Raw genomic sequence first — 27,842 nt, forward strand, 5'->3', positions numbered from 1 at the left:
GCAAAAATAAAGGGGATTAAATGAAGGCGAGGGACAAACCGAGGCCGGTGGCTGTTGCAGCAGCCCCCCGGGCCCTCCCTGAGCATGGGGACCCAAAAGCTTCTCCCCGCACCCATCTCACCCCCGTGGCCCACCCAAATGTGCCCCTGGCAGCCCTGCGGCTCGAGGCTGCCCTCCTTTTCCCCTTCTCCCCCCCCAGGGGGATTGGCAGGGCCCTGGGGCACAGCCACCAAGCCTGGGGCACCCCCGTGCCTGATGCATCCCCATCCCCGCCTGGGCGCTGCTATTTCAGTCAGCCCAGGAATTTCGCAGCCTTTCAAGTCTCTGGAGGGGTTTCTTCAAAGATGATCCAAGCTGCTGCCAACACGCCTGTGCCGGGGCTGAACGGGAGCCCCAGCCTGATCTCTTTGAAGCCGCTTGTCCCGAGGGTGCAGGCCCTAATAGCACCCTGTCACCTCGGCTCCTGCTTCAGGACACCCCGCAGCAGCTCGGGTCTGAATGGTTTAAACACAAGCACCGGGGCAGAGCCGTCCGTCCCACCGCTTGCTGGGAGGAAGAGATGTGTTCCCGGCATGGGAAAAATTCCCCTCTTTTCCAGTAATTAGGGGTAATAACGTCTCGCACGTCCCCTTTCATCCTGCAGCGCTGCCGATGCCTTCCCCAGACGAGCCGCCGGAACAGCAGCGGAACAGAGCAAGGCGACTTGTTTACAGCCAGGCGAAGGCTCCCCAGCGGCGGGGGCAGGAGGAAGAGGACGAAGAGGAGGAAGAGGAGCAGCCGTTGCCGTGCCGTGCCGTCCGCAGGCCCTGCATTGTTCTGAGGCAGTGCTGTGAGGCTTCCGCCACCCCTTCCTATGGGAATCCCGACACAGGAGGGGAATCGGCTCCTTTGTGGGGTGCCTGCGCGGAGCAGGAGGGGGCACGCTGGGGCTACCGGGGCTTTTCGTCCCTAATTCGAAGATGTTGAGCAAAAAAGTGAGGTTTCACCCGAGCCTGCTGCCCTAACAGCTCTGGGTGCCCTGCGTGGCACCGAGGCAGAGGATGGTGAGGTACCTGCATGCTGCCCAGGCTCTCCCTTCGTGCCCACCCACCCTCTGCCAGCCTTTGAAACTCCCCCCCGTGCCCTGGGACCCTCAAACGTCCCCTCCTGTCAACACACAGCAAGCCTGGCTAACCAGCACGTCCTTAGGCTGGTCTTTAGACCCGACCTTCCCCTACCCCGTAAGTCCCACAGGGAGATAAACCCCGCTGGACACTCATCCACCGAGGTCCCCGCCAAGGACGGGCTCTCAAGGGGCAGAGCACGGACCTGGCCGGGGCACAGCACCGTGTCCTCCTTCCTGAGGGTCTCCCTCCACAGGCAGCGAGGGTTAATAATAATAAAGGAGGGTGCGGGCACCTTGGACCTCATCCCCCTCTGGCTTTGGGTACAGCTGGGGGGTGTCTATGAAGAGAGGGGTGGCTGGGACAGCAGGCTGTGGGTGCTTTCTCCAGCCTACAATTATTTGGCGTTGAGCACCAGTAGAAGTTACACTCGTCAAAGGCCCCTTTTGTGTGCAGGCTATCTACCAGAGGATTGTTTGCTGGTATTGCCAGGGCATACATCAGAAACTTTTTAAGGGCAGACAAGGCCGTGGAGAGGAGGGAGAAGCAGCACCAGGGGCTGCAGCTGAGGAGCGTGACCGGGATTAGCGTTTTTTGCCTCTGTGAAACACTAAAAACGCCTCAAAGCGAAGGGCCTGTCGCCTGTGCCAGCCTCTTTCTGTAGGCTGCTGGGGCAGTCCGCAAACCCAGAGTGGACTCTGCCCCTTAACGCTTTGCTTTCCCTTCCCTGGCCAGCACCAGCAGGACGCAGAGGAGCTGCTTCGCACAGCCTGTAACACCCCGCAGCCGAGGGGCTTTGTCCCTCCTGTGTCACCTGCAGCCCGACCTCGGTCAGCTCGTGTCCCCCAGCGCCTCCCAAGCCCCTGTGCTGTCTGCCAGGAGCACAGGCTGTGTTTTCTCTCCTCCTTCAAGCTCGCAGCTCTCTGCCCCTCCTGCAGGCAGAGCAGCAGCTGGTGGCCAAGATTGCATCCGAGGACAGGGTCACCCACCCTGTGATCACCCCTGCCTCTGGGATGTCCTCGGGAGTGGGACGAGGGTGGGAAGCTGAGCGACACAAGGAAGGGCAGGGAAGAGCCCTGCCTCGCCAGGAATCCTCCCGAGGGTGGATGTGCAAACGCTGCGCCACCAAAGGCTCAGCCTGCTCCAGTTCTCGGGATTTTCGCCTCACCTGCTCGCCAGCCGCCCGGTCACAAGGGGAAGTCGTCTGATATCAGCGCCTTGGAATTTTTTAATTTAGCTTTGCCCTGGCTCCGTTGCTTTGCCTTGACTTCTCCTCCCTGGTCAGCTCACCCAGCTGAAAAGCGATTTGCGGCGTTACCGTCCCACCTGCAGGCTCCTGCTTTACAGGGCTCCTGCTTTACAAGGCGGGCTTGGGGTCTCTCCCTCAGCTCTGCTGAATAAATTCACCCTCTTGCTACTCTGCAGCACCAGCATGGTGCAGGCATGGCATAAAACATCCCAAAGCAGCTATGGCTGTATTCTGAAACCCATGTGAAGGGATGCCCCTAAATCAATAACTGCACCCATCTGCTCCCCGTGAATCCAAGCTTTCCGACGCACAGCTTCGACTATCGTAACTCCGAAAGACTGCAAAGGGTGGGGGAGGAAAGTTCTCTCTCTTTTTTTCTGTGTCTATTTTTATGAGCATATGATAGCACTTTGATATGAAATTACGCGTTTCGCTGTTTCCCCTGGTATTTTGAGCTGGAATCAAAGCCACTCGAGGTCAGTGGAAAGACTGCCACTAACCTCAGCAGCCTCTGGCCCAGACCTATAATTAGCCACTTTCCTCCCCAGTTTGTGCCAGCTCTGCACACAGCGAAAACTGAGAGCACCCTCACATGTGGAAACGCATGAAAATCCATTGAAAATCCATCCGTAACGCCACAGAAAACACTGGGGGATGGCACAGCTGCAGCACACTTTGTAGACTTCAAATCGACAGCGCCGCTTCGGCTCCCGTTCTTCCGCAGCTCTTGAAAACTTCCACCCACTTCGGTTGTTTGTACGGGCAGCTAGTATCTCCAGGCCATTGGGCTGGGATTATTACAATTGTTGTTCGTGTGTGTGGAGTGACTGACGCAGATGTCTTCACAATGGGCGCTTTATAACGCGACAAAACGCGGTTCAGACTCTCCTAAGTAGGCCGCGCCGCTTGCACGAAGGCCAGTTTCCAAAACACCCGCTATCAATCCTCCCCTTTCTGCCTGCTGTCTGTGCGCACGGCTGTCCTCCCGAGGGGCGTCAGGAAGCCCCGAAAGCGCCGTTTCTCACATGCAAAGCCACAGAGTGCCCTGGGAGCCCAGAACAGGGCTTTGACACTGCTGAGCTCAAGTGCCACCACTGGAAGCCTGCAGCTTCAGCACCCACTGCGCTTATTTCTCTCTTCTTTGTGTGTTTAAACCCTGTAATGATGGTGACTGCAAGCAGCACGGAGCTTTTTCCCAAATTCTGCTGGGCTGTCTTGCACAGCCTGGTCATGGTGTGTGACCAGGACGGGGCAGGCAGCTGATCCCTGCTGCCTTCACGTTGTGGCCCTGCGAGGTGGTGGCCAGGAGGAGCTCAGCCCTCAGGTCTGCTAGCTCGGGCGCTTTGAAGCCTGAGGGCTAAGTCTGGCAAAGCCCTAAGTGAGGTTAATGGTAGGGTTTTGGGAAACCCTAATGGGGTTTTGCAAAGAACCCAACAGGTTTGCCTCCAGAGTCCCATTTAATATGGTTCGGAGAGCCTGGGAAACCACAAGGGGCTGAATTTGAACGGGAGCCTCTTGGTAAAAGGCCAGGACGGCCATTGCGGGGCACAGACATAGCGATAGACAGCCCTAAGGGCATAGCTCCCACCTCACCGCCCACCCTCCCGCCCGCCATTGCCTCCCCTCAGCCCCTTCCCGCCAAACACCCCGCCGCGCCGCCATTGGCTATTGGCTGGCGGGCCGGGCCAATGGCGGGGCCGTTGCTGGGCAGGGTAGGGCCGGGCGTGGCGCGGGGGCGCACGTGGCGCGGGGGTCGAGGCGCGCGCGCGGGAACCGTCCACGTGTCCGGGTCCTGTCCGTGTGTCCGCGGCCTGTCCGTCTGTCCGGCCGTGTCCCCACCCTGCGGCTCCCGCCACCCGCACGGGCAGGTACGCGGCGGTGCCGGCCCCGTGGCCGCGGGGCGGGCTGCGGGCCCCAAAACCGCGCGGTTTTGCCTCGGAATCGGCGCGGCCGGTGCCCCCTGGCGGCCGGGGACGCGCTTGGGGCCGGGAGGGAGGCGACAGCAATGTGTGCGAGCGTGCTGCGGGCTGCAGCACTGCCCTGGGGGGCTGCAGCGGGCGGGGGGCTGAGCCCCGCGCCCCCAGCGCCGTGTGTGTCTCCGCAGGGATGTCCCCGGGCTCCCCGTCGGCGGCCGCCCCGCGGCTCCTGTACCGCAGCACCCGCCTGCTGCACGCGGCCTTCCTGCGGCTGCACCAGCAGCAGCAGCGCGAGGACGTCTTCTGCGACGTGGTGCTGCGGGCAGAAGGTGAGCGGGCGGCCGAGCACCGAGGGCTGGGGGTTCCTGGGGGGCGAGGGAAGGGCTGGGTGCAGCCACATCCCCCTTGTGGGGTGGCAGGAGTGATGGGTCCCATTGAGCCCCTGAGGAATTTTGGGGGGGATCCAGGAGGGCAGCACCCCCGTGGGGCCTGACGGCCACTTGTTGTCGCGCAGGGGAGGCGGTGGCAGCCCACTGCTGCGTGCTGTCGGTGTGCAGCCCCTTCTTCATGGAGCAGCTGGCCCGGGAGCTGCCCCCCCAGGGCCGCAGGGTGGTGCTGGAGCTGCAGGGGCTGAAGATTGGGGCGCTGCGCAAGCTGGTGCGCTTCCTCTACACCGCCGAGCTGGAGGCGTCCTCCGAGGAGGCGCAGGACGTGCTGGCGGCCGCCCGGCAGCTCCGCGTGACCGAGCTGGAGTCGCTGCAGCTGCAGGGAGGCTGCCTGGTGCACCCCGGGCCCCGCTGGAGGCTCAACCGCAGCTGCCTGCGCGCCCCTCAGCCCGGCTCCCCCAGGCTCTGCCCCACAGCAGGCGGCGGGGCTGAGCCTGGGCGTGCTGGCAGCCCCCCCAAGGGGGCCCCATGCCCCAGACCTCCCGTGAGGCGCTTAAAATTGAGAAAGGTGGAGGGTGGGGAGCAATGGGAGGTGGTGCAGGAGGGGCAGCCCCGTGAGGGGCCGGTGGTGGGTGCTGGAGGGGTGGCAGAGCCGTGGCCCCCCCCGGCAGCCTGTGGGCTGGAGGAGCTGCAGGGGAACGGCCTCGGGGAGGACGAGGAGGTGGACGTGGGGGTGGCAGAGCCGTGGCTGCCCCCCGGTGCTGTCTGCGCCTGGCCCAGCCCCTCGTCAGAGTCCGATGGGGAGGTCGATGTCCTGGGCTAGGATCCAGGGAGCGCCCTGCCCTGCACCCAAGTGACAGGCCAATCCTGCAGGGCCACGGAGGCCGCGTGTTGTTGAGAAAATAAAGTTCTGGAGCAGACAGCCTCGTGGTGTGGGGCTGCAGCGCTTTATTGGGGAACTGAACAAGGGGTCAGAGGGCTGCAGGGGGGAGCGGGGAGCTGGGGCTCAGCGTTGGCTGCCCACGGGGGAGCTGCGGCATCGGAGACGGGACTGGGGGGGCAGGCGCCCCCTCCCTTCGTCACGCCCCTTCATGGGTGCTCGCTCCGCGGGTGCTGAGCCCAGCTGGGCTGGGGGGAGAGCGTGAGGGCGGTCGGCGTGCGGTGGTCCTGGTGCTGTTGCTGGGGCTTCTCCTCACCTTGGCGCCTCCTCTAGGCCAGGCTGCTCTTCAGGGCCTCCACCATGGCAGCGGGGTCGGGGAACTTCAGCTTGCGGGGTGGCCCCTTCCCGATGCCGCTCCACAGCTCCACGGCTGGGGGGGGGGAGAGGACACGGGGAAGGGTCAGGGCTGCGGAGGGGAGCCCCCACCCCACCCAACCCCCCCAGCCGCGGGCACTCACTGCTGCCGTCCTCCTTCACCAGGGACACCTCGAAGCTGTTCCTGCGGGGCTTCTCGGGGTTGATGTCCACGGCCAGGTCGGCCACGGCCTCACGCAGGGCCTCGCTCACCGCCGCGGCATTGCGCCCGAACACCCGTCAGCTCTTGCTGGGGGTGGGCGAGAAGGACGGGGGGGGGGGGGTCACTGCTCCTGGTCCCATCCCAATCCTGACCTCAGCCCGACCCAATCCCAGCCCCACTCCCAACTCTGTGCTGGGTCCATCCTGCTCCCACTCCCAGTCCCGTTCCCTGCTCCCAGGGCCCTCCCAGCCCCATTCCAGCCCCGTTTCCCAGCCCCATCCCCATCCCGGTCCCGTTCCCAGCCCCCTCCCGACCCCGTTCCCGTCCCGGTCCCGGCCCCACCAGTGCTCGATGACGACCCTGGCCCCGCCGCCCCCGGTCCCGCTCTCGTGCCGTGCCCGCAGCCGCTCGGGTCCGTCTCGGCCCTGCCCGGCCGCCGCCGGGGCGCGCCGCTTCCTGCCGCGGGGCGCCATGCGGGGAGCGCGGCGCCAGCGCGGGCCGCGAGGGGGCGGGGCCGGGCCGGACCCAACCACTGCGAAGAGGCGGGGGGGGAACAGCGCCGCGCTGCGCACCCGCAGGGTAGAACCCCACACAGCGCTCCGCCCGCCCCCCCCGCGGGGTGCGCGATGGTTCCGCCCGGCGCGGGAAACAGCGGCGCGAGCACCACCAATCAGGGCGCTTCTCGCTCGAGACGGCCACGCCCCCAACCGCAAGCCCCGCCCATCAGCACACAGACTCCGCCCACTCCCTTTAAGCCCCGCCCCCGCAGCTTTATTGCCCGACATCGGGGGGGCCACGGGCGAGGGGACATGGGGGGGGGGACAGGGGGTGACGGGGGGGGTGTCAGGGCCGCTATTTGTCCTTCTTGCTCTCCCCGTTGGGCAGCCCCGCGGCCGCCGTTCCCTCGGCAGCCTCCTCGCTGCCCTCGTCGCGCGGCTTGGCCTGCTTCTTGGCCTTCTGGTACAGCTCGTTCAGGTTGAACTCGCGGATCACGTTCTCCTGCGGGCAGGGAGCGGGGTCAGGCCCGCCGTGACACCCCCGCAGTGTCCCCACCACCTCCAGGTGACGCCCCAGGGGACAGGGGAGGGGGCTGGCGCGCCCCCTCCGCCCTCACCCACCTCCGAGAAGGTCCAGGACACGGCCCGGCCCTTCTTGTCGATCTGCGGGCGCCGCATGACCTCTGTGCCGCCCTGGAACAGGATGAGGGTGGGCAGCTGCTTGGTGAGGGGCGAGGTGCTCACCTTGTACCTGCGGGAGGACGGGGAGGGAGGGACGGGGACATCCGTGAGGCCTGGGGGGCTCCCCGGTGCCAGCCGGGGCTGGGGGAGCCAGCCGTGCCCCTGCAGACCTGGTGCTGACATCCGTGTAGCGGCCCACGTCGACCTTCCCAAAGTGCAGCCCCGAGCAGTTGTACCTGTGGGGACAAGAAATGACCCCCAGTGCCGTGACCCCGCGCCCCACGGCTCGCCAAGCAGGCAGCACTCACTTGAGAGAGAGGTCGGCGAAGATGGGGGCGAAGGACTGGCACTCGCTGGACCAGTTGGCGAAGAACTCGACGATCCAGGTCACCCGCTTGTCCCGCTCCAGCTCCTCCTGCCGCGGGGCCACGGGGCTCGGCGGGGGCCGGCAGGCACAGCCCCCCGGCCCCCTGTGCCAGCGCAGCGCGGGGAGGAGATACTCACGTCTATGGTCTTGTCGCTGAAGTACTTGATGTACTCGGGGCCCATGTAGAGCGGCGGCTTGCAGGTCATCAGGAAGACTGCAACGACAGCGAGCCTCAGACACCGCAGGTCAACAGCCCACGGCAGGGAGCTCCGGCCCCCTTCCTGACAGCTGGCACAACGCCTGCTCGGGGCAGGCAAAGCCACGCCAAGGGGCGTCGCAGCAGCCTCCGGCACCCCAGGGTCCCCTCATCACATCCTCGCAGGTCTCACCTATGCAGAGCGTGAGGTAGAGCAGCCCCATGCGGATGTCCAGACGGAAGAAGAGGATGGCGTTGGCCACTTTGCTGAACATGAAGATGTTCCCGATGTGCTGCTCCACCGTGACTGGAAAAGGGGCTGAAGGTTAGGAGACAGCGCCAGGCCCCCCTCAGCCCCTGCCCCACATCCCCGATGCCTCTCTGCTTCTCCAGCTCCCGCCCCACGCAGCTCCCCAGGGCCGCACCAGCAGCAGCCCCCACCTCATGGTCCCAGCCCCGACTCACTGGAGCGTCGGTTCTTCATCATGACGATGGCGCTGAGGAACATGAGGATCTCCACCTCCCGCTGCACACAAGAGAGAGGCTGTGAGCAGCGGGCACGCCGCAGGACCAAGGAGCGGCCACCAGCACTGCATCACCCTCCCTGAGGTGGGGGTGCTGGAGGGGCACGAGGCCAAGCTGCTGCACCATGCTCTGCTGGCCCCAAATCCCCGCACCTCCTCCCCATCCCCATAACGAGAGGGGCTGTGGCTGCCCCATCCCTGCAGGGGTTCGAGGCGGGGCTGGGGGCAGCCCGGGCTGTGGGGAAGCCTCCCTGCATGTGGCAGTGGGGTGGGGCTGGGGGGGCTTTGGGGCCCTGTGGGGAAGGGGTTAGGAGTTAATTCCCTTCCCCCTAACACTGCATGACCCTGCAAGGGACTGCAAGGACGGCGGCTGCTAGAGCCTGGCACCAACCCTCACTGATGCCCGGGAAGCCCTTCAGCGGCGCCGGGAGGGCAGTGCCGGGAGGTGGCAGGGCCCGGGGGGGTGGCAGGGCCCTGAGGGGATGTGACGGGGCCCGGGGGGGTTGTGACAGGCCCTGAGGGGGCTGGCAGGCCCCGGGGTCTCACCCAGTCGAAGTCGCAGGGGTTGCCGTCCTCCCGCTGCGAGGGCAGCCCGCGGCAGAGCGGCGGCAGCTTGCGGACGATGAGGAAGGCGGTGGCGAGCAGCGCGGACAGCGGGTAGTAGGGCCGCGCCAGCCAGCGGCACAGCCCCGGCACCGAGTACAGCAGCGCCAGCAGCGGCGCCACCACCGCCATCTTGCCGCCCTCCTCCTCCTCCTCCTCCACCGCCCGCCTCGCCGCAATTGGCCGGCCCGCTTGTCTGTCAAAAGAGGGCGGGGGCGTTATCAGCGCGCTGGCCAATAGGAGGCCGAGCGGCCGCGTTCTTCCACAGAACCGCAGCGAGATTGACGGGTGGGACGGCCAATGGGGAAGCGGGGCTCGGCGTCGCCCTGGCAACCGCGCCGGGCGCTGTGCGGCGCGCGGCCAATGGGCGCGCGGCGGGGCGGGGCGCGCGGGGCAGGCTGGGAAGATGGAGAACTTCTCGGCCCTGTTCGGCGGCGCCGAGCAGCCGCCGCCCGCCGCCGCCGCCGCGCTGGGCTTCGGGCCCGCCAAAGCGGCCGGGGCCGGGGCCGCGCCGCCCCCCGCCGCCTCCGCCGCCGCCTCCGCCGCCCCCCCGGCGCCCGGCGAGGGCAAGGCCGCCGCCGCCGGCCCCTTCTACCTGCTGCGGGAGCTGCCAGGTGCGGGGCGGGCGCCGCGCTGAGGGGGCGGCCAATGGGGAGCGGCGGCGCGCTGACGGGCGGCGCGGCGGGCCAATGGGCGGCGAGGGGGCGGGCGGAGGGGCGCGGAGTGACAGCGCGGCGGGCCAATGGGCGCGCGGGGCGGCTGAGGAGAAGTAAGGGGGGGGGGGGCAGGGCAATGGCGGCGGGGGCAGCCCCGGGACTCGCTGCCCGCCGTCCGCCCCCCGCAGGCAGCACGGAGCTGACGGGCAGCACCAACCTGATCACGCACTACAACCTGGAGCACGCCTACAACAAGTTCTGCGGCAAGAAGGTGAAGGAGAAGCTCAGCAACTTCCTGCCCGACCTGCCCGGCATGATCGACCTGCCCGGCTCCCACGACAACAGCAGCCTGCGCTCCCTCATCGAGAAGCCCCCCATCTGCGGCAGCTCCTTCACGCCCCTCACCGGCACCATGCTCACCGGCTTCCGCCTGCACGCCGGCCCCGTGAGCACCGGGGGCTGGGGGGGGACCCATGGGTGCTGGGGAGGACCCCTGGGTGCTGGGGGGGGGCGCAGGGGCACCCCTCGGGGGCTGGGGGGCAGCCCCTGGGTGCTGCAGGGCAGTGGGGACACCCCTTAGGTGCTGGGGGTGGTCCCTGGGTGCTGGGCAGGGAGCCCCTGGGTGCTGCAGGGCACCCATCAGGGGTGACCCTGCTCCCCTTGGGTGCTGGGGGGAGGAAGGAGTAAGGAGTAAGGAGAGGGCACCCAGCGCCATCTAACCCCGCCCCATCTCCTCCCGCAGCTGCCCGAGCAGTGCCGGCTGATGCACATCCAGCCGCCCAAGAAGAAGAACAAGCACAAGCACAAGCAGAGCCGCACGCAGGACCCTGTCCCCCCCGGTAAGGGGCCGTGCCGTGAGGCTGTCGGCTCGTCCTGTCCCCCCTCCCGCACTAATCCTCCTCCCCTGGTCCCTCCAGAAACCCCCTCGGACTCGGACCACAAGAAGAAAAAGAAGAAAAAAGAGGAGGATCCTGAGCGGAAGAGGAAGAAGAAAGAGAAAAAGAAAAAGAAGGTAGGGGGGGAGCAGGGGAGAGCCAGGGAGCCGTGCTGATCCTGCCGCTCCCTCACCGTCTCTCTCCTTCCCCGCAGAACCGGCACAGCCCCGAGCACCCGGGGGTGGGCAGCTCCCAGGCCAGCAGCAGCAGCAGCCTGCGGTGAGGCGGCCGCGGGGAGCTCTGGGTGGCCGTGGAGGGCCCCGGCTGCCCCGCCATGGACTCGTCCCTCCCGTGGAGCGCAGCGGGGAGACCCGGGCAGGCGCCTCCCCACCCGGAGGGCCGGGACCAGGGGAAGGCGTGGACTGTGCTGGAGCTGGGCTGGCTGCCCTCAGCCCCTCGTACCAGGACTGCACTGAGGGCTCTCTCTCTCTTTTTTTTTCCTTGTTTCCTTTTTTTTTTTTTACTCACGTTTTAATTAAAGTCTCTGCTCTAAGGAGGGGCTGGTGGCAGTGGCTCTACCTGTCGGCTGGCACCCTCACCCGCAGCGGGGCCCTGGGAGCTGTTTCCTACAGGCTGGCTCTGCCCCGGGCCTGAAGGCACTGCGGAGTGCCCCCCTCCTGGCCCCCTTTTCTTTCCCTCCCCTGCGGAGAGGGAGCTGAGGCAGGGAGGGACACCAGGAGCCCCTGTGGGGAGCCTCCGTCCCCGGACACTAAAATAAAGCACACGCATGCCTGCTGGGATGGCTCATTAAATATCCTTTTATTCCTCATTTTAAAATGGCTAATAAGAATAAAAAAAACAACAATGGCGTGGCCCTGCGGAGGCCCCGGGAGAGATATTGCCGTAGAGAACGAGTGAAGTAACGCGTCAAGGGCCCCGGGCCCCAGGCAGGGGCTGGGGAGTGCTGGGCTCCCCGTCTGCATTTTGTTTTTCGTTTTTTTTTTGGCATGTGATGAGAAAATATTGCTGTGGGGGCGGCGCCCCGCCGGCCTCCCTCGTCCCCACGTGGAAATAAAACCAACGGCGTGACAGCCAGGAACCCCTCCTACACCCATGGGGAAGAACTAACAACAGAAAGCCCGCCACAGCCCCCAGGGACACGGATAAAAACCAGCGGGAGCCACGGGGGCAGAGCGGCTGGAGCCCACGAGCAGCTCTCCAGACCCCCCTGCGCCCCCCAGCCCTGCTGCGGGTGTGAGGGGGGGTTCGGGAGGCGTGCGGGGCACCTGGGCCTCGCCCCTTCTCCCACCCTGTGCCCTCGGGGGCTGCAGGAGGCTCAAAAACCCAAAAAATGGAGCAAGGAGGCGGCCCCACAGCCTCCAACCCAGCTCAGCAGGGCAGGGCGCTGCCCCCAGGCACCTTCCCCTTCTCGTCCGGTGCCCGCAGGGCCTGTGCGTGGGCAGCAGCCCCGGCTGTTCCTCCCTCTCTCCGGGTCAGATATATAATTTCTGCTTCTTCCTTTTTCTTTTTTTTCTTTTTTTTAATATTTATATTTATATATATAGATATTTATATATACACACACCTGGTAACTCAGAAAGAGAAAAAAAATAGAATCCGGTAACAATAATAATAAAAAAAAGTTATTCTGGTTTTAAAAACAATCCATTCCTACCACACTAGGCGAGCGAGTGATTGCACAAGGCCCACAAGTGGCTGGCCCGGGCGGGGGGGGCCGCAGGACGGGGGCCCCCCCGCGGTCCTCGGAGGAAAGAGGGGCGCTGCTGGGGCGCCAGGCAGCACCCGAGTCCTGGGGAGGGGGTGGAAAACGGGGAGGAGAAACCCAAAACGAGGAAGGGAAGCGCCGCCAGCCCCTCCGCCCCTCGGCCCCGGGGGCTGCAGTGTGTCCGTGCCCGCGGGGAGGCCCCCGGGTGCCCCTCATACGGAGATCTCGTAGGTGGTGCCCCCCACGCCCGACACCTTCTTGACGCCTCCGCGCGTGGGGCTGCTGAGGGGCACGGGCCCCGCGCCGGGGGCGGCCGGCCCCAAGCTCTTGGGCTGCCCGTTGGACTTGCTGTAGGACGGCCTCAGCTGCACCTCGTCCCTGCGGGGGGAAGCGGGGACAGGGGGTGAGCAGGAGGGCAAAAAAAATAACAAAATTGGGGGATTTGGGGAGAATTTGGGGATGTGTGTACTCACTTGGGTGCCAGCAAGGGCTGCAAGGCCACCTCCTCGGCCTCGGGCTGAGACGCTGCTTTTTGGCTGCTGTAAGACACGGATTTGCCCAGGTGGGGGGCGGCGGGCTGCTCGGGGGAGCCGAGGGAGCGCGCCCGCAGCGCGTGCGGGGGCTCGGGCTTGCCGAAGCGGGGAGGGGCCGGGCGGGTGAGCGGGTTCTTGCCCAGGGGCGAGCGCTTGCAATCGTCCGAGGAAGAAGAGGAGCCGCCGCGGGGGGCGGCGCCGCCCGAGTCCGCCGGCCCCGCATCGTCCTCCCTGCCCGGCGCCGCCGCCGGCTGCTGCAGCAGCTTCTCGCGCTCCTGGATGGAGGCCACGATGTGGCGGGACAGATTGTCGTAGCGCACGGGCGAGGGCTCGCGGGGCGCCGCGTGCTTGGGGGAGGCGGTGGCGGCGGCGAAGCGGCCGTGCAGGTCGCTCTCCCTCTGCTGGGCGATGCGTGCCGAGAGGAAGGGCGAGGTGTAGCCCACTGGCGCCTCGGGCTCGGGGCCGGCCTGCACCGACTCGAAGTCGGGGCTGTCGGAGGGGGTGAGCAGGCTGTCGTAGGACAGGCTGCCGTTGCGTGTCTGGTTGGCCAGGCTCTTGTAGGAGGTGGAGGTGGTGCCCTCGGAGCGGATGGACTGCAGGTGGCCCAGCTCGAAGCCCGTGCCCTGCGCCGACTTGAGGCTGGAGGAGCGGGAGCCGCTGGACAGCGGGTCGAAGGGGAAGCTCTTGCCAAAGGTGGGCGAGCGGAAGCTCTCGGGCTCCAGGCTGGGCTCCGAGCGGTAGCTGGGCTTGCGGCCGCCGTCGCAGATGGAGTTGGGCTCCTTCAGGCTGTTCACCCGGCTCAGCTGGGGGAAGGACGCAGCGCAGTCACCCCCGGGAAGGCAGCGACTCCCTGCCGAGCCCCCCCTGCCCAGAAAGCCACAGCCAGGGCTGGGACATCCCCTTGTGACCTTACCTTGGCGCTGGTGGAGTGGGGCAAGGCGGCCGAGCTGCTGCTGCTGCTGTAGCCGGGCCGGTACTTGTACATGGTGGGCGTCGGGGGGCTGTCCTTGCCTAGCAAGCCGCTGTCTGCGGGGGGAGGAAGGGAGAGAGAGGCTCAGCGGTGAGGCTGCTGCCCGAGGCGCTGTGCAGGGAGTGATGCCCGGCGCCCTCCTCCCCCCAGAACCGGCTCTGAGCCTGCGGCAGACAGACCACGGAGGTGGAGGTGAGAGGGATGGTCGAGGGGAGGTGCTCGGGGAGGGCTGAGATGGAGGGGAATGGAAAATGGGTCCCCGCAGCACCGGGGCACTTCCCTGGCGAGACCTGAAGGTCAGCGGGGCCGGCAGCACACGGAGGGACTGGGACGCAGCCGTGTCCGAGCTCCCGCTCTCACCCCTCCTCTCGTGCCAGCCCACGCTGCAGGCTCCGAGCAGTGCTGGATGTGGCGCTCAGGGGAGCGGGGAGAGCGAGCCCGAGCCGTGCAGGCTGCAACAAGCATGCTCCTTGCCACCAAGCCAGGCCTGCGCTCCTGTGCCTGCCGACCTGCCTCTGCTGCCTCTCACGGCAGCTCCCTCCAGCTGCCACGCTGCCGAGGAGTGATCTCAGCCCGGTCCCTGCCCTCTTCCAACGGAGCAGGGCCGGCTGTGAGCAGCCCCCTGGCTTCTTCCAGCGCCAGCCCGGAGGTGCGGGCACGTCCTGCCCCACCGTGCGGCGTGCCGACGTGCTTCGGGCCTGCCCTGCAGCCTGTTCCTGGCGGGCCCAGCGGCTGGCCGGGGCCCTGCTCGCCTTCCTTACCCTCGGTGGTGGCCAGGGTTAAGTGTGTCCTCAGGCCCGTGTAGCGGCTGAGGTCTGGCTTAGGTGGGGGTGGCGGCTCGGCGTCAGCGGACTGGCTCTCCGTCACCTCCAGGCTTCCTTTGGACTGCAGAGACAAAGCGGAGGCGGTCAGGGGGAGCCGAGGCCCTCGCTGTGCCCCTGGCAGGCAGGGAGCATGCAGGAGTGGGCTCTCGGCGGCCCTGGGCCCATCCAGTCCCGGCTGCTGGCAAGTGCGGAGGAAGGGGGACCTCTGAAGGGCTGCAGGGGCAGACAACGGGGCGGGGAAGGGCGATGGAGGGTGCCAAGCCTTGTGGGGTCGCTGCCGCATGGGCCGGGCACAGTGCCTGCCCCATGGGGACACAGCACGAGATGACACGGAGGGCGACACGGGGCATGACGAGGCTCACTCGGTTCTGTACTCACGCAGACTCGCGCCCCTGGGCTCGGCAGGGAGTGCCGACCCCAACACTTTCCTCACCTTCGTCCTCTTCAGCTCTGTCTGGATACCGTTGTCCATGATCTTGACGGTGATCTGGCCGTCCGACACGTCGGGCCGCAGGAAGGGGGGCCTCACCAGCACCGTCTGCTCGGCCCTCGGCCGCCCGAGGTACCTGGCGAGGGCGGAGAAGGTGAGGGGCTGCAGCTGGGGGCGGCTCGGTGTCCCCGGGCATCGCCACGCCGCGCCGCGCTTACCTGGGGGCTGGGGAGCTGCACAGGACCCGGCTGACGTTCTTACAGCAACCGTTGGTGAAGGGGTTGACGCCGCCGCGGAACTTGCCCGTCACCTGCGGGACGAGGGGCACGGTGCGGGGACGGGCAGCGGCTGCGGGACGCCCCCGGTGCCTTCCCGTGCCTCAACCCACCCTGCCCACGTCTGCCTCGCCCCCCAAGGTACCCGGAGGCGTTTTGGGAGGAGCTGAGCGCCCCGCAGCACCCGGCACACACGTACCTGCTCGTTGGTGGTGCGGCCCCTCGCCACCAGCACCACGTGGAAGCCGGTAAGGCCGGCGACGGGGATGAAGAACAAGCTGGCCACGCACATCACGGCCATGCTGCCAGCGCGACGCTAAGGAAGAGCCGCAGCCCTGCTCTGCCCCGTGCCATCCCCGGCCCCACCAACGCCCTGCCCCAAAAAAACCACCCTGAAGGATACGTGATGGCCATGCGGACGCCGGAGAGCTCCACCTGGTAGAGGACGTAGAGCAGGCCGAAGCCGAAGACGCCCATGATGTGCGTGGTGAGCGAGAGCAGGAAGAGGAAGAAGTAGCGGTAGTTGCGGCGCCCGATGCAGTTGTTCACCCAGGGGCAGTGGTGGTCGAACTCCTGGGGGCGGGGAGGAGACACAGTGAGGGGCCTGGCCGCAGCCCCTCGTACCCACACGCGGGGTTTTAGGGCTGAGGGCTCACGGGGAAGAGGCCCCGGCGGTGTCTCACCTCCACGCAGTTGTCACAGACGCTGCAGTGGGAGCAGCGCGGCGGGCGGTAGAAGCGGCAGGTGGCGCACCACTTCATGCGCACCTGGATGCCCTTGATTTCCACCGTCTTGTAGAGCGGAGCTCGGAAGTCGTCCTCCTTGTCCTCGTCTTCTTCAGCTGGCAGGGAAACGCCGGCACGGCCACGCATCAGGGCACGGGGCGCCCGACACCACGGCCCCGCCGCCCTCCTGAGCAGACAAAACCCTGCTCTGCCCCCACACCGAGCCCAGCTCACTGCCACGGGACTGCTGAGCGCAGACAGAGGAGGGAGGAGCTCCCCGAGCCCACAAGGGGCCGGGATTTAGGCGACTTTCACCACTTGATCCCACCAGCTGGGCCACGAACCCAGCGCGACCTTCCCGCAGCGTGCCGCCACCTGGTCCCGGCCGGGCGGCTTTCCCCGACCCCTGTCCCGCCCCGTAAGCCTCTTTCCCCCCCCGGGAAGGAACTGGCCCTGCCCCAGGTGATCCCCGCCGAGAGCCGCGCTCACCTCGGGGGAAGATGCCTGGGTCCATGAAGGTGGCCATGCTGAAGTTGGCCAGCACGAAGAGGAAGACGACGGCATTGTAGACAGGAATGACCGGGGACACGTAGAGGCTGAGCCACGGGCACCTGCGGGGACACAGCTCTGAGACACCCGGCCCGGGGCCGTGCAGCACCGCAGCGGGAGGAGGCCTGGGGGAGCCGGGCAGCTTGGTTCTTCCCCACCCCCCAAAACCATTTCCCGAGCAGCCTCGGTGCTCCTGCGCGGGGCTGGGAGCGGGGCGAGGGAGCTGCCAGCGCCCACCCGGCCCCGCTGGGTGCAGGCTCGGGGCAGCGGGCTTCCCCCACGGAGGCGCCAGAGTAATTCCCTAATCTGCTTTGCCGCGGGGAGTTTAATCCCCCGGATCTAGGGCAGCATCTGTCCCTCTCTTTCCCTCGCAGCACCCAACTCGGATGGATTTAGGCAGCGAGAGCGGAGGGGGCAGCGCACGAAGCGCCGTGGGGTCCTCCACAGCCCTCTGACACCCTCTGGGACGAGCAGTCCGTGGGGTCTCGACACTGCGACGCCTCCGCCACGAAGCAGAGGGTGACAGCTTTCCCCGCGGGGAGCTGGGGAGGGAGGAGGGCGCCTCTCCCCCGGGCGCTGCCTCCCCAGCCGCACCTATCTGCGGCGGCATCGCCCCGGCGTTTCCCCGGGAGCTCTGCGGGGCTGGGAGCGGCTCCCCGGCAGCCCCGTGCCGCACCGGCCGTGCCGGCTCTGCCTCCCGAGGCCGCCCGGCGGGTGCTGCCAGCCCGGCGGGGCAGGGCGCCGAGCAGGAGGAGGAGGAGGAGGAGGAGGAGGGGGAGGAGAGGTGGCTGCACGCAGGGCTTCGGCCCCACGGGAGCTGAGCCGCCCCGCAGGACAGCCGGGGTTGCCCTCGGGGTTTTTTTCCAACCCCACTCCTCGCGTGGATGGGGCTGAGGGCACGGCGCCTCCTCCTCGGGGGACTTTGCCCCGGGGAAGGGCAGGGCCGAGCTCCCTGTCCCTGCACCCAACTCCACGGGAGGCTCCCAGCCCCGCTCGGAGGGGAGGCAGAAGGTGGGGAAGCCCTTCCAGGAGCCCCTCTCTCTAGGAAAGCCGCGTCCAAACCCAAAATCTTGGCTTGAAAGGAACGGAGGGCAGCCAGGGCCACCATTAAGCCCCATCACCGTGTTAGTCACTGCCAGCAGGAACGCTGACAGCGGGGCCGAGCCAAATGGGCTGGCCAGAGCCCCAAAAGGACCCCAGCAGGGACACAGACGGGGCCAGCACGAGGAGGAGCCCCCCTGCCACCATCTGGGGGTGGCCGGGCAGCCAGCGTGGGGGCACGGAGGGACTGAGCCTCCCGGGAGGAGCCCGGTGCCACCCTCTGACCCCTGGCCCCGGGGAAGGAGCGCTGATTGCAGGGGCTGGCGTTGCCCTTTGGGGCGGCCCCAAACCCCCGGCCTTATCAGGCACGGCGAGACCCGAGCGGCTGGGAGAGCTGCCAGGGGCCCTGCTGCGCCCAGGGGACTTTAAACCCTGCCCGGCTGGCACCTCGGGGAGGAGGGGGGGAACGGGACACAGGGACCTGCACGGCTTATGGGATCAGCCCGAGCCCAAAACAGCTGGGGAGGAGGCTCCAGCCTGGGGACGGGTCCCACAGGAGGCACCAAACCCCATGGGGCACAGGGACTCCACGTTACCCAGACCGTACCCAAAACCCACAGCCCCTAACAGGGAGGAGGAGGAGGAGGAAGGCTGCTCCCCGCTGCAGCCACGCAGGTCCCGGGGAGCTCGGCGGGTCTGCTCCCCGAGCTGTGGCGCGCAGCCTGCCCGGCTGTGCCGGGACTTGTCGATGGCAGCACATGAGAGCGCTGGGGGCAAGGCAGCGCCGCGGCACGCCCGCAGCCCCACACCTCCTCCTCTCCCAGCACGGCTCCTCCTCCCCTCCGCGGGCACGGATCCCCCCCTGCAACCCCAAAAACACCTCCCTGCAGCCCCAAAAACAGCCCCTGCCCGTGCTGCTGCTGGCTCCTCGGCCACAAGGAGCAGGGCCCTCTCCCCGTAGGAGGGGCAGGGCCGGACAAACTGCCCCGGCGGTTCCACCTCCCTCCCTCCCTGGCCGAGCCAGCCCCAGTGAAACTCGTGTGAAAGTGCCCCAGCTCCCCGAGGTGCTCCCGAGCAGGTTACCCCGCGCCCGCTGGCCTGCGATTCCAGCCGCCCTGCCCTGCTGCTCCCGCTGCCACCACCCCACGGGGGCCCCGAAAAGCAGGAGGACTCACGTGAAGGCGAAGAAGAGGGTGGTGGCTCCCACTAGGAAGATGGCAGCGGCCGAGACCGGGACGTACTTGCTGGGTTTGAACCTCTTTGCGGACGCTGCTGGCATGGTGGAGCTCTGCTGGGGAATCCGCCCTGCAGCATAGCCCAGGCCCAGCTGGAGTCAGAGCCAGGTGAGAAGGGGAGGGGAGGAGGAAGGGGCCGAGGCGCTGCCCGGCCTCCCCGAGCGAGCTCCGGCCCCAGCAGGAGGCCGGGAGAAGTCCGCTGCGGCCTCTGGACAGCCCCGAGGAGCCCCGCGAGAGTCCAGAACCCAAAATTCACAACTCCGAGCTGAGAAGCGGGTCTGGGTTTCACCCAGCCGTCAGGCTGAGAGCCCCTAGGTCAGGCACCGGCCTCCGAAAAGGTCCCCACGTGGCCGTGCCGGCGTGGAGGCGAGGAGCTGGCAGCACAAAGCCCCGTCAGGAGCTGCGCCGCCCTCCCAGCCCCGCAGCCCCTCGGTGGGCGCAGGGAGGAGGGGGACGGGGACGTCTCCCCAGCGACCTGCTTGGCCTCCTCCTCCTCCTCCCCCTCGCCGGTCACAGCAGCACTCTCCCTGATTCCTGCGGGCTGCGGGGCCGGCTGCCCGGCGGTGGCCGTTTAATTTTATTTATTTCTCCCCAGCCAGGCAAAGCCGAGGAACAGCTGGTGCGAGGCTGAGCTGTAAATCCTTTCTGCGCGAGGGGGGCTGCAGGGGAAGGCCCCGTGGAGCGCGGTTTCACCCTCTTCCTTCTCGTTCCTTCCTCCTCCCGGCCCTCCGGCCTCCCAGCAGGCTTCGTTTCCACCCGGCTGCTGCAAACCGAGGGGAATTTCATCAAATCTGCCCCGCGGAGACCATCTGGGGCCAGTTCCTGGGCAGAGCTGTCAGGGAGGGCTCTCACAAGCCCCGCAGGGTGCTGGAGGTGAGGAGGGTGCTGCACGGCTCTGCCTCGCCCGCGGCCTGAGCGGCGCCTGCTCCATCCGGCTCCATCTCGGAGAGGAGGTGAAGCTGCTCCTCGTTAATCCATACGTTTAAAAAAAATGCATAAAACCATTAAAATTGGGCGTCGGGCGTCACCTGGAAAAGAGAAGGGAAATAAATCAGCAAGGCAATCGAGGTGTTTGAGTGGAAATACCCCGCAGAACCCCACCGGGAGGGCGAGAACGCCGCTACCTGGACGGGGAGAGCCAGGCTGGCGGCCGGCTGCTGCCTCCCACCCGCTCGCCCTGCTGCTGTGAACCGCCGAGGGAAAGGGGCTAATCAAAGGCTCCCAGCCCTAATGGCAGGGCGGAGGCTGCAGGAGGCCGGCAATCCCGGCCCCTGTCCCCCGGGGGATGCCCGGGGCCACCACCAGTGTCCCCAGCAGGGGAGGAACTGGCGGGACCTGCGCTGGCAGCAGGAGGCCCGGCTGCTGGAGAAACCGGCCCCAAAAGGGGAGCGGGAGGCAGCGAGCCGCCCCAAAGCCCAGCTCCTCGTCTTCCTCCCCCAGCCCCGTCCCCTGCTGCTCCCCCAGTTTTGTCCTGTGGGGCAGGCAGGGCAATGGGCGGCGCTGACTCAACGCTGGCGGGGGTCGGGAGCGCCGCGGCGCAGAATTAGAGGCACATTTAATGACACCCAGGCGTCGCAATTAACCCGGCGGCGGGGCACTGGGGCTGAGTAATGGGGGAGCCGCTCCCTCTGCGGCCCTGCACAGAGCCAGCCCAGCTTCGGAAACCCAGGTGGTGCTCTGGAAACATGAGCGCGGTGCTCCCACACTGCTTCCACCTGGAAACTCCTCTCGGGGCTGCAGGAGAATGCAAGGTGAGGGCTGCCTGCCCCGGTGCTGTGCCACAACACAGCCACGCCTCGCAGCCCAACACACCCTGGCAGAGCCCAGCTCGGGGCTGTTCCTCCTGCAGGGACCTCTGCAGCTCTGCTCCTCGTGCTGTCAGCGCTCTGCTTCCCCCACAGCTCGGCAAAACCCGGCCTGGGGCCATGCAGGAGCAAGCCCTCCACAGAGGGAGGCAGGGAACAGAGCCCAGAGTGCCCTGAGCTGGACAGGACCCACAAGGATCACCGAGTGCAACCCCTGGCTCCAGATGGGACTGCCCAAAACTTCCAAGTTCCCACCCAGGAGAAGCCAGCCACACGCAGAACCCCCCCAGGCTGACCCACCACGCTCACACCCGCTCTCCCCACAGCCCATCTCCTTCAGGCTCTCCCGATCTCTCCGCCCTTCCCCAGCCCCAGAGGCCAGCCGCACCCCGCTCACCTGAGGGACACCCGTGCTCTGCTGCTGTCCCCAGCCCCTTCCAGCCCCTCCTTCCCACGCCTCTGGGGCCCTGCCCTCCTCCCTGCTCCTCCCAGTCAGGCTTTACGGGCTCCTGCGGCACCGGGGACTCCCTTTTCCTTCTCCTTTGGGGTTTCCACCACAGCTCCTCGCCGTGCTGGGAGCAACCCATGGAGAGGAGCGTGCTGACGAGCTCCCCTCCATGTTCCCAAGCACGCAGCAGCTCCCAGCTACCTGCCCGCCCCAAACCTGCCCCGCCGTGCCTCCGCGGGCCGGGCAGCCAAACCATTCCTTCCCACTGACGCAAGCCCGGGGCGGCGGGACAACGGGGTGTGCTCTGCCCCATCCCCAGCCCGCCGTGTCTGCACCACCCGCGCCCAGGAGCTGAAACCCAGCCCCAGCACGCTCCTTTTGCTCCACAGCCCCTCGGTGACGCCAGCTCCGCCCGTTTGCCACCTCCCCAGCCTTAAATGGAGGCCGCCGAGTTGCCTGACTCTCCTCGCTTCGCTCCAGACGAGGCCACAGCTGGGTTTTGCACCCCAGCTCTGTAGTGTCGGGTGGCCAAGTCCCCCCCTCCTGAAGCAGCGAGATGAAGGGGAGGCTCCGCGGGGCTTTTCTCTCGTCACAGGGAGACGCGAGCAGCTCCCCGGGGCCAGTAATTTGGGATTAACAGGCTTCACGCCGACAATCTGGCCCCGCTTAGCAAGAAGGCAGGTTGAACACCTGCCAGCGCGGCCCATTACGTCAGCGGGGCCGGAGAACAGCGCAGAAACGCGCTGCAAGGAGCAGTTCCTCCCCGGGCAGGGCAGCAGCGTGTGGCCAGGAGCAGGCGCCGAGCTTCTGGCCACACCACCAGGCCACGGGAACCAAAGCCCTGCGAATTCACACGCCAGCTTCTCAAAAATCAACCTGCCAGAAGCACGCCTGTGGGGAGGTTTTGCTGCTCCACCTCGTCCAGCCGGCCGGGACTGAGCCTCCCCCAGCCCAGGGAAGCCGCACGGATCCCTGCCTCACCTCCTGCTCTCCAAAAACTCAGCCCCCCGACACCCGCAGCACGGACACGGTCGTGCCGTTGGGGCGAGCCCAAAGGAGGCCACGGAGACGATCAAAGGGCACTGAGGAGGTGCCCAAGGCCGGGTGGGACGGGGCTGGGGCAGCCTGGGCTGCCGGGAGGGTCCCTGCCACGGCAGGGGGTGGCACACACGATCCTCAGCGCCCTCCCCACCCAACCCCTGTGTGACCGCACGGATCCCGGCCCGGCAGGGGTGCAGGAACCGTGCTGAGGCAGCCGGGAGGCAGGGCAGGCACAGCAGGAAGCGGCCCCCTGGGCCGGGCACGCGAGGGAGCTGCAGGGGGTGCCGCACCCCCCCCCCGAGCACCCCAACGAACGCCCCCAGCCCCGCAACCACCCCGTAACCACCCCGCAACGCCCCCGGCACACGGGCAGGGGCCGGGCAGCACCGGGAGCCCCTCCCGGGGAGCGAACCGCCGGAACCGGAGGCGGGAGGGGGGGGGGAAGGCTCGAAGGAGCGGGGGCACAGCCGGGGCCGGGCACCGGGGGCTGCCCGGGGAGGGGCTGGGGAGGCCCGGGGAGACCCGGGGAGGGGGGAGGGGAGGCCGGGGGGCGCCGCGGGCGGACCCGGGGGCGCTGGGGCGTGATGGGGGCGGCCCCGGTGCCGCCGGGGGCCGTCAGGGCCGCCCCGGGCCCCCCCCGGCACTCACCGGCTCGGCGCGGCCCAGGCGGCGGCGGGGCAGCGCTCCGGGCCCACACCGTCGCCGCGCTCCGGCGGCCCGGCCACTACGTCACGGCCGCGCCTGCGCACTGGGGCTGCGCGCCGCCCGCCGCTGCTCATTGGCTGCCGCCCGGGGAACCGCCTGGAAGGAGCGGGGCGGGGGGGGCGCGCATGCGCAGGGAGGAGAGGGAGGGAAGGTGGGGTGGAGTGAGGGCATGGGGTGGCTTCGGGGGGAGTGCGGCGCATGCGCAGAGAGGGAGGAGGGAAGGAAGGGCGGGGTGTGCGCATGGGGGTGGCTTCGGGGGGGAGAGCGGCGCATGCGCAGAGCGGGATGAGGATGGAAGGGCAGTGTGGGCATGGGGAGTGGCTTCGGGGGGCAGAGCGGCGCATGCGCATAGTTTGCCATGTTGGGACGTACCATGTGGGAATGGGGGGGAACGTACCACGTGCGGAGGGAGCCCCGGGCACGGGATTGGGGCGGGGGCGGGACCCCAAAGCTCAGCCCCGGGGCACGGGAACCCTACAGGGGAAAGGGGGTGCCCAGGCACACCCAGCGGGGATTTGGGCGGTTGTCCCGGGGCTGGGGGCTCGCCCTGAGCACCCCCGGGTGCCCTCCCCGCGGCCGGGGGCAGAAGGCAGCAGGAGGCAGGAGCCCGAGGCAGGGCTTTAATAAGAAGCGGTACAAAAAGGGGGCTGCGAGAAAAGGGGGCGGGGGCGCTACTTGAGGTCCATGAAGCGGATGTCCATGATGAGGAGGAAGTTCTTGGGCAGGGGGCGAGGCGCGGGCGAGAGCACGGTGAAGACCTGGCGCTCCAGGTCGACGCCGGTGACCACGATGAAGCCGGCCACGCTGGTCTCTGAGATGTTGTCGTCGGCGCTGTCGGCCATGCTGACGCTCAGCAGGTGGTGCACCATGTCCCTGCCCGGCGTCACCGGCACCAGCTTCAGCTGGTTGTCCTCCTGCGACATCCCCAGCGGCAGGCAGGAGTCCGGGATGGTGGGCGCCCCCACCTTGTAGATCTTGACGTCGGAGAACTTGACGTCGAAGGCGTGCGGGTAGAAGCAGCCCCGGAAGCCGTAGAAGTACTCGCGGATGCGGTCGTCCCGGCACTCGCGGCGGAAGTCCTTGGAGCGCTCCACCACCCCGCCGGATTTGGGGAGCAGCACGGTGCGCACGAAGTGGGGCAGGTCCCTCTTGAGCTCGTTGTAGAGGCGCTCCTGGTCCAGCACCACCACCACGTCCACCTCGAAGGCGGAAGCGGCGTGCACCAGCGCCTGGTAGCCCGAGCCCTTCACCCAGCCGCACGTGTTGATGACGCAGCCGCTCACCGAGGCGCGCCGGTTCACCTCGCAGCGCTGGTTGAAGACGTCGGCCAGGCGGGACGTGATCTGTGGGGCAGACGGGGAGAGCTTTGGGGGCACAACGGGAGCTGGGCTCTTCCCCCTGCCCCCCCTCGCTCCCCACAGCCAGCCCGCACCTCACCGCGTCACCCCAAATTACCTCCTTGACTTCAGCATCCCAAAACTCACCCCCCAAAAACCTCTCACCATCACCTTTGGGACCTGCTCTCAGGGTGTGCAACCCAAACCATGTCAGTTCTGATGGGGGTGGGCAGGAGGCCACGCCACGAGGCTGTGTCCCGTTCTTAGGGACACGTTGACCATCAGCAACGTCCCTAAATGTGCTTGGCAGGTTTATTTGCTGACACAGGAGCGATGTCTGGCTCATGGGCAACCCCCTGGGGGGAAATCCTCCCAGTCAGCTGCCAGGCTCGGTGCTGGAGCCGTTCCTAAATCACATTACAAGACCTTAAGGGTGCTCAGCCACACCAGGAGAGCTGCTCCCTGGTGTCCCACAGATGGGACAGGGGCAAGAGCAGGGCTGAGGACAGCTCCGGGCCAAACAGGGGCCTCCAACTGTCACCAAGCAGCAGGTGCAGCAGGACACTGCGAGTCCAAATCGGCTTCTATGTGCTTTTGTGGGATCTCTTTCTGCCCGGGGGCTCTCTGCTCGCAGACAGCCTGGCTGGGGGCAGCGGGAAGGGAAAGGAAGCTGCGCAGCTTCAATCCTAGCAGAGCTGACTGGGCCAAGCTCCTCTCTGCGAGCTGACACCCGTGCTGAGCCCCATGTCCCAGCTCATCCCAGCACAGCCGCGGTGTTACCCAGTACCAAAACCAACAGGGTGACCCCAGACTCACAGAGGCGGGCAGGGATCCCCTGCCCCGCTGCAGGCAGGGCTGTCAGCAGGGCGAGATCCCCGGGGCTCACCTTGTTGTAGAGCTTGATGTTGGTGCCCGGCGTGGTGGAGCCGAAGTGGTAGACCAGCGGGGCCTGGAGCGAAAACCCCTCCTCCACGTCCGCCGGCCGCTCGATGTAGAGGGCGCCCATGGTGCCGGGGATGGAGACGGAGCCCTGGCCCACGTCCAGCTCCACGAAGGTGGGCCTGCGGCCCAGGCGCACGGCGTAGTTGAGCAGCAGGCGGCACACGGTGGACTTGCCCACGTCGGTGGGGCCCACCACCATGACGCGGGGCCCCCGCTCGTCCTCGCGCTCCGCCTGCCGGCGCATCTGCTCCAGGGCCGTGTGCGTGTTGAGGTAGAGCAGCATGGGGGTGTCCTTGGACACGTAGGCCACCTCGGTGCGCCCGCTCAGCTGCACGCTGCAGCCGTGCCAGGTGAAGACGGCCACCTTGGCGCCGGCGTCGAAGGTGAACTTCTTGTTGCGGGTCAGCTCGGTGCCGAACACCTCGGCCATGCCGGTCAGCAGCTCCATCTGCACCGTCTGCGAGGCCTCCACCTCGAAGCGCAGCTCGGTCTCGCGCTCCAGCTCGAACTTGGCCACCTGCTTCTTCTCCTCGCCGCCCTCCTCCGCCATCTTGGCGCCGGCCCTGAGGGGGCTGCAGCGCCGGGGCCTCGCCCCTCGCCCGCTTCTGCTCCCCCCGGGCCCCCTCGGCTCCCCCGGTCCCTTCTCAGCCCCTCCGAGCCCCCCTCAGCCCCCCCGGGCCCCTCTGGGTGCCCCCTCCCGGCTCGGGGTCCCGGCCCCCCCCAACATGGCGCCCCCCCTCCCGCCTACCGGCGCCCTGAAGGGCCGCGCGCCGCGCCGGAAGTGAGGTCACTACAGCCCGCCGGGAGGCGCAGTTGCCATGGCAGCCGCGCGGGGCATTCTGGGTGTTGTAGTCCGGGCGCTGCCCCCACGGTTAATTAGCATCTCATTTGCATACAGCCCCCACACCGGGGGTCTGTAGCCCTGATAGGGGCTATCTATCACCGTGTGCTCCCCCCCGGCTCCATTCACACTGTGTTTGCACACCACTCGCGCACAGCCCTCCCCTCCCTGCACCAAACTCATTTGCATCTCATTTACATGCCCCTCCCCGGGGGGCCCTCTGCGGGGAGTGGAGGCTGGGGGAGGAGGGACCCCGAGAAGGGGGAGGAGACCCCGAGGTGACACGCACAACCCTGTCTCTGCAGCATACCCCTCAGGGGTGACGTCATGGTGGTGACATCATGGTGGTGACATCACAGCAGTGCCAGCACGGCGGTGACGTCACAGTGACGTCACGCGGGGGGGGGATGAGTCACGGTGCCGTGATGCAGTCCCCGGGCGTGCGGTGCCCCCCCCACCCCCACCCCCACCCCCCTCCATCCCCACCCCCCTCCTCCCGCCCGGTGCCGGCACCGGGGACGGCGACACCGGGGACAGCGGGGACAGCGGGGACAGCGGCAGGCGGTGAGCACGGCACCGGCCCCCCTGCACCCCCTTGGACCCCCTCAGACCCCCCCAAAACCCCCCAAAACCCCCCTACACCCCCTTATCCCCCTACCCCCCCCCCATATCCCCAAGGGGGACACACCGGGGACTGCCCCCCCCCCGCACACCCCGTGGGGGGGGGCCCAGCGCTGCCCCCCCTCACTTTTTTCCCCCTTTTCAGGTCGCCCCCCCCATTTCCAGCCCCTTCTCCCCTTGGGGGGGCCCCGGAGCGGGAGGAAAGACGGCTCTCAGCACCCTGCTGCGCTGCTTCCCCTGCCAGCGGCTGTGCGGGGGGTGCACGGTGCCCCCCGCGCCCCCCCGGCCCCCCGGGGCCCTGCCACCCTCGGTGCCACCGCCGCCAGCCCGCCGCCACCTGCCCCCCACCACCTGCCTGCCCCCCAGGACCTTCCACAGCTACCTGCCCCGCTCACACCGCACCTACAGCTGCGTCCACTGCCGGGCACACCTGGCCCGCCACGAGGAGCTCATCTCCAAGGTGCCCCCCCCGCGCTGCGTCCCTGTCCCGTCCCCCCCGAGTGTCCCCATGGGGTCCTGGGGTGGCGAGCATCCTCCCCTGGAGGGGGGGGGGGCTGGTCCCTGTGGTGCCGGGCATCCATTTTGTGGGGTCCCCAGGGCGGTGAGCATCCCCGCGTGGGGTCCCGGGGGTGGCAGGGGGGTCGCCGTACCCCCCCCCGTGGCGGTGCCCCCGGGGGACGCGGTGGGGCCGGGGGTGTCCCCGCTGGTGACTGGTGTCCCTGCAGTCCTTCCAGGGCAGCCATGGCCGTGCCTACCTCTTCAACTCCGTGTGAGTACCGCGGGCACCGGGGTACTTGCCCCGAGGGGCTCAGGGGACATCGGGGAGGGGGACGGGGACACCCCCGGCATGCCCACGGCTCCCGGCTTTGCGCAGGGTTAACGTGGGCTGCGGGCCGGCTGAGCAGCGCCTGCTGCTCACCGGGCTGCACTCGGTGGCCGACATCTTCTGCGAGAGCTGCAAAACCACCCTGGGCTGGAAATACGTGAGTTGGCCCGCACCCCCGGCACCCCTAAATCCCAAATCCTGGGCTATATGGGGGTGGGGGGGGGTGTCTCAGGCTGCCCTCCCCCCAGGAGCAGGCCTTCGAGAGCAGCCAGAAGTACAAGGAGGGGAAGTTCATCATCGAGACGTCGCACATGGTGAAGGAGAACGGCTGGGACTGACGGCACGCTGAGGGCACCCCGCGGCACCCCGCTGTCGGGGTGGCAGCGCGGTGTCCCCCCCACCCCACAACTCCGCACCTTCCCGGTGCCCTGTGGTGGGGGCACCCTGCCGGGGCATCA

General features: G+C 67.8%; 6 protein-coding genes across 6 annotated transcripts; 2 read left to right on the plus strand and 4 right to left on the minus strand.

Annotated features, from left to right (window-relative positions):
* Window positions 1-5,582: 5,582 nt before the first annotated feature.
* Window positions 5,583-6,629, minus strand: SELENOH (selenoprotein H). The gene is made up of 3 exons (XM_084288392.1): window positions 6,454-6,629; window positions 6,053-6,198; window positions 5,583-5,964 (listed from the first exon to the last, which is right to left on the minus strand). Exons 1-3 carry the CDS (start codon window positions 6,582-6,584, stop codon window positions 5,864-5,866), a joined length of 378 nt encoding a protein of 125 aa, XP_084144518.1. The 5' UTR covers window positions 6,585-6,629; the 3' UTR covers window positions 5,583-5,863.
* A 233-nt stretch (window positions 6,630-6,862) lies between these two features.
* TMX2 (thioredoxin related transmembrane protein 2) lies at window positions 6,863-9,133 on the minus strand. Its single transcript, XM_084288375.1, has 8 exons — window positions 8,923-9,133; window positions 8,318-8,378; window positions 8,046-8,159; window positions 7,794-7,870; window positions 7,598-7,704; window positions 7,460-7,525; window positions 7,230-7,359; window positions 6,863-7,110 (listed from the first exon to the last, which is right to left on the minus strand). Exons 1-8 carry the CDS (start codon window positions 9,109-9,111, stop codon window positions 6,964-6,966), a joined length of 891 nt encoding a protein of 296 aa, XP_084144501.1. The 5' UTR covers window positions 9,112-9,133; the 3' UTR covers window positions 6,863-6,963.
* Window positions 9,134-9,370: 237 nt separating this feature from the next.
* MED19 (mediator complex subunit 19) lies at window positions 9,371-11,069 on the plus strand. The gene is made up of 5 exons (XM_084287303.1): window positions 9,371-9,593; window positions 9,824-10,080; window positions 10,378-10,474; window positions 10,553-10,647; window positions 10,725-11,069. Exons 1-5 carry the CDS (start codon window positions 9,386-9,388, stop codon window positions 10,791-10,793), a joined length of 726 nt encoding a protein of 241 aa, XP_084143429.1. The 5' UTR covers window positions 9,371-9,385; the 3' UTR covers window positions 10,794-11,069.
* A 149-nt stretch (window positions 11,070-11,218) lies between these two features.
* ZDHHC5 (zDHHC palmitoyltransferase 5) lies at window positions 11,219-22,838 on the minus strand. The gene is made up of 12 exons (XM_084287296.1): window positions 22,761-22,838; window positions 18,759-19,846; window positions 16,483-16,604; window positions 15,952-16,109; window positions 15,672-15,841; window positions 15,468-15,570; window positions 15,212-15,303; window positions 14,997-15,129; window positions 14,501-14,624; window positions 13,683-13,795; window positions 12,710-13,572; window positions 11,219-12,614 (listed from the first exon to the last, which is right to left on the minus strand). The coding sequence occupies exons 2-12, from the start codon at window positions 18,860-18,862 to the stop codon at window positions 12,449-12,451; spliced, it is 2,148 nt and encodes a 715-aa protein (XP_084143422.1). The 5' UTR covers window positions 18,863-19,846; window positions 22,761-22,838; the 3' UTR covers window positions 11,219-12,448.
* A 591-nt stretch (window positions 22,839-23,429) lies between these two features.
* On the minus strand, window positions 23,430-25,713 carry CLP1 (cleavage factor polyribonucleotide kinase subunit 1). The gene is made up of 2 exons (XM_084287335.1): window positions 25,041-25,713; window positions 23,430-24,160 (listed from the first exon to the last, which is right to left on the minus strand). Exons 1-2 carry the CDS (start codon window positions 25,644-25,646, stop codon window positions 23,489-23,491), a joined length of 1,278 nt encoding a protein of 425 aa, XP_084143461.1. The 5' UTR covers window positions 25,647-25,713; the 3' UTR covers window positions 23,430-23,488.
* Window positions 25,714-25,821: 108 nt separating this feature from the next.
* On the plus strand, window positions 25,822-27,722 carry YPEL4 (yippee like 4; the record flags this gene model as incomplete). Its single annotated transcript, XM_084287256.1, has 5 exons — window positions 25,822-25,877; window positions 26,724-27,018; window positions 27,284-27,327; window positions 27,433-27,541; window positions 27,633-27,722. 5 exons carry the CDS (start codon window positions 25,822-25,824, stop codon window positions 27,720-27,722), a joined length of 594 nt encoding a protein of 197 aa, XP_084143382.1.
* Between the last annotated feature and the right edge of the window lie 120 nt (window positions 27,723-27,842).

Source organism: Netta rufina (genome assembly GCF_964035555.1).
Source record: "Netta rufina genome assembly, chromosome: 5".
In the NCBI taxonomy this organism is placed as follows: domain Eukaryota; kingdom Metazoa; phylum Chordata; class Aves; order Anseriformes; family Anatidae; genus Netta; species Netta rufina.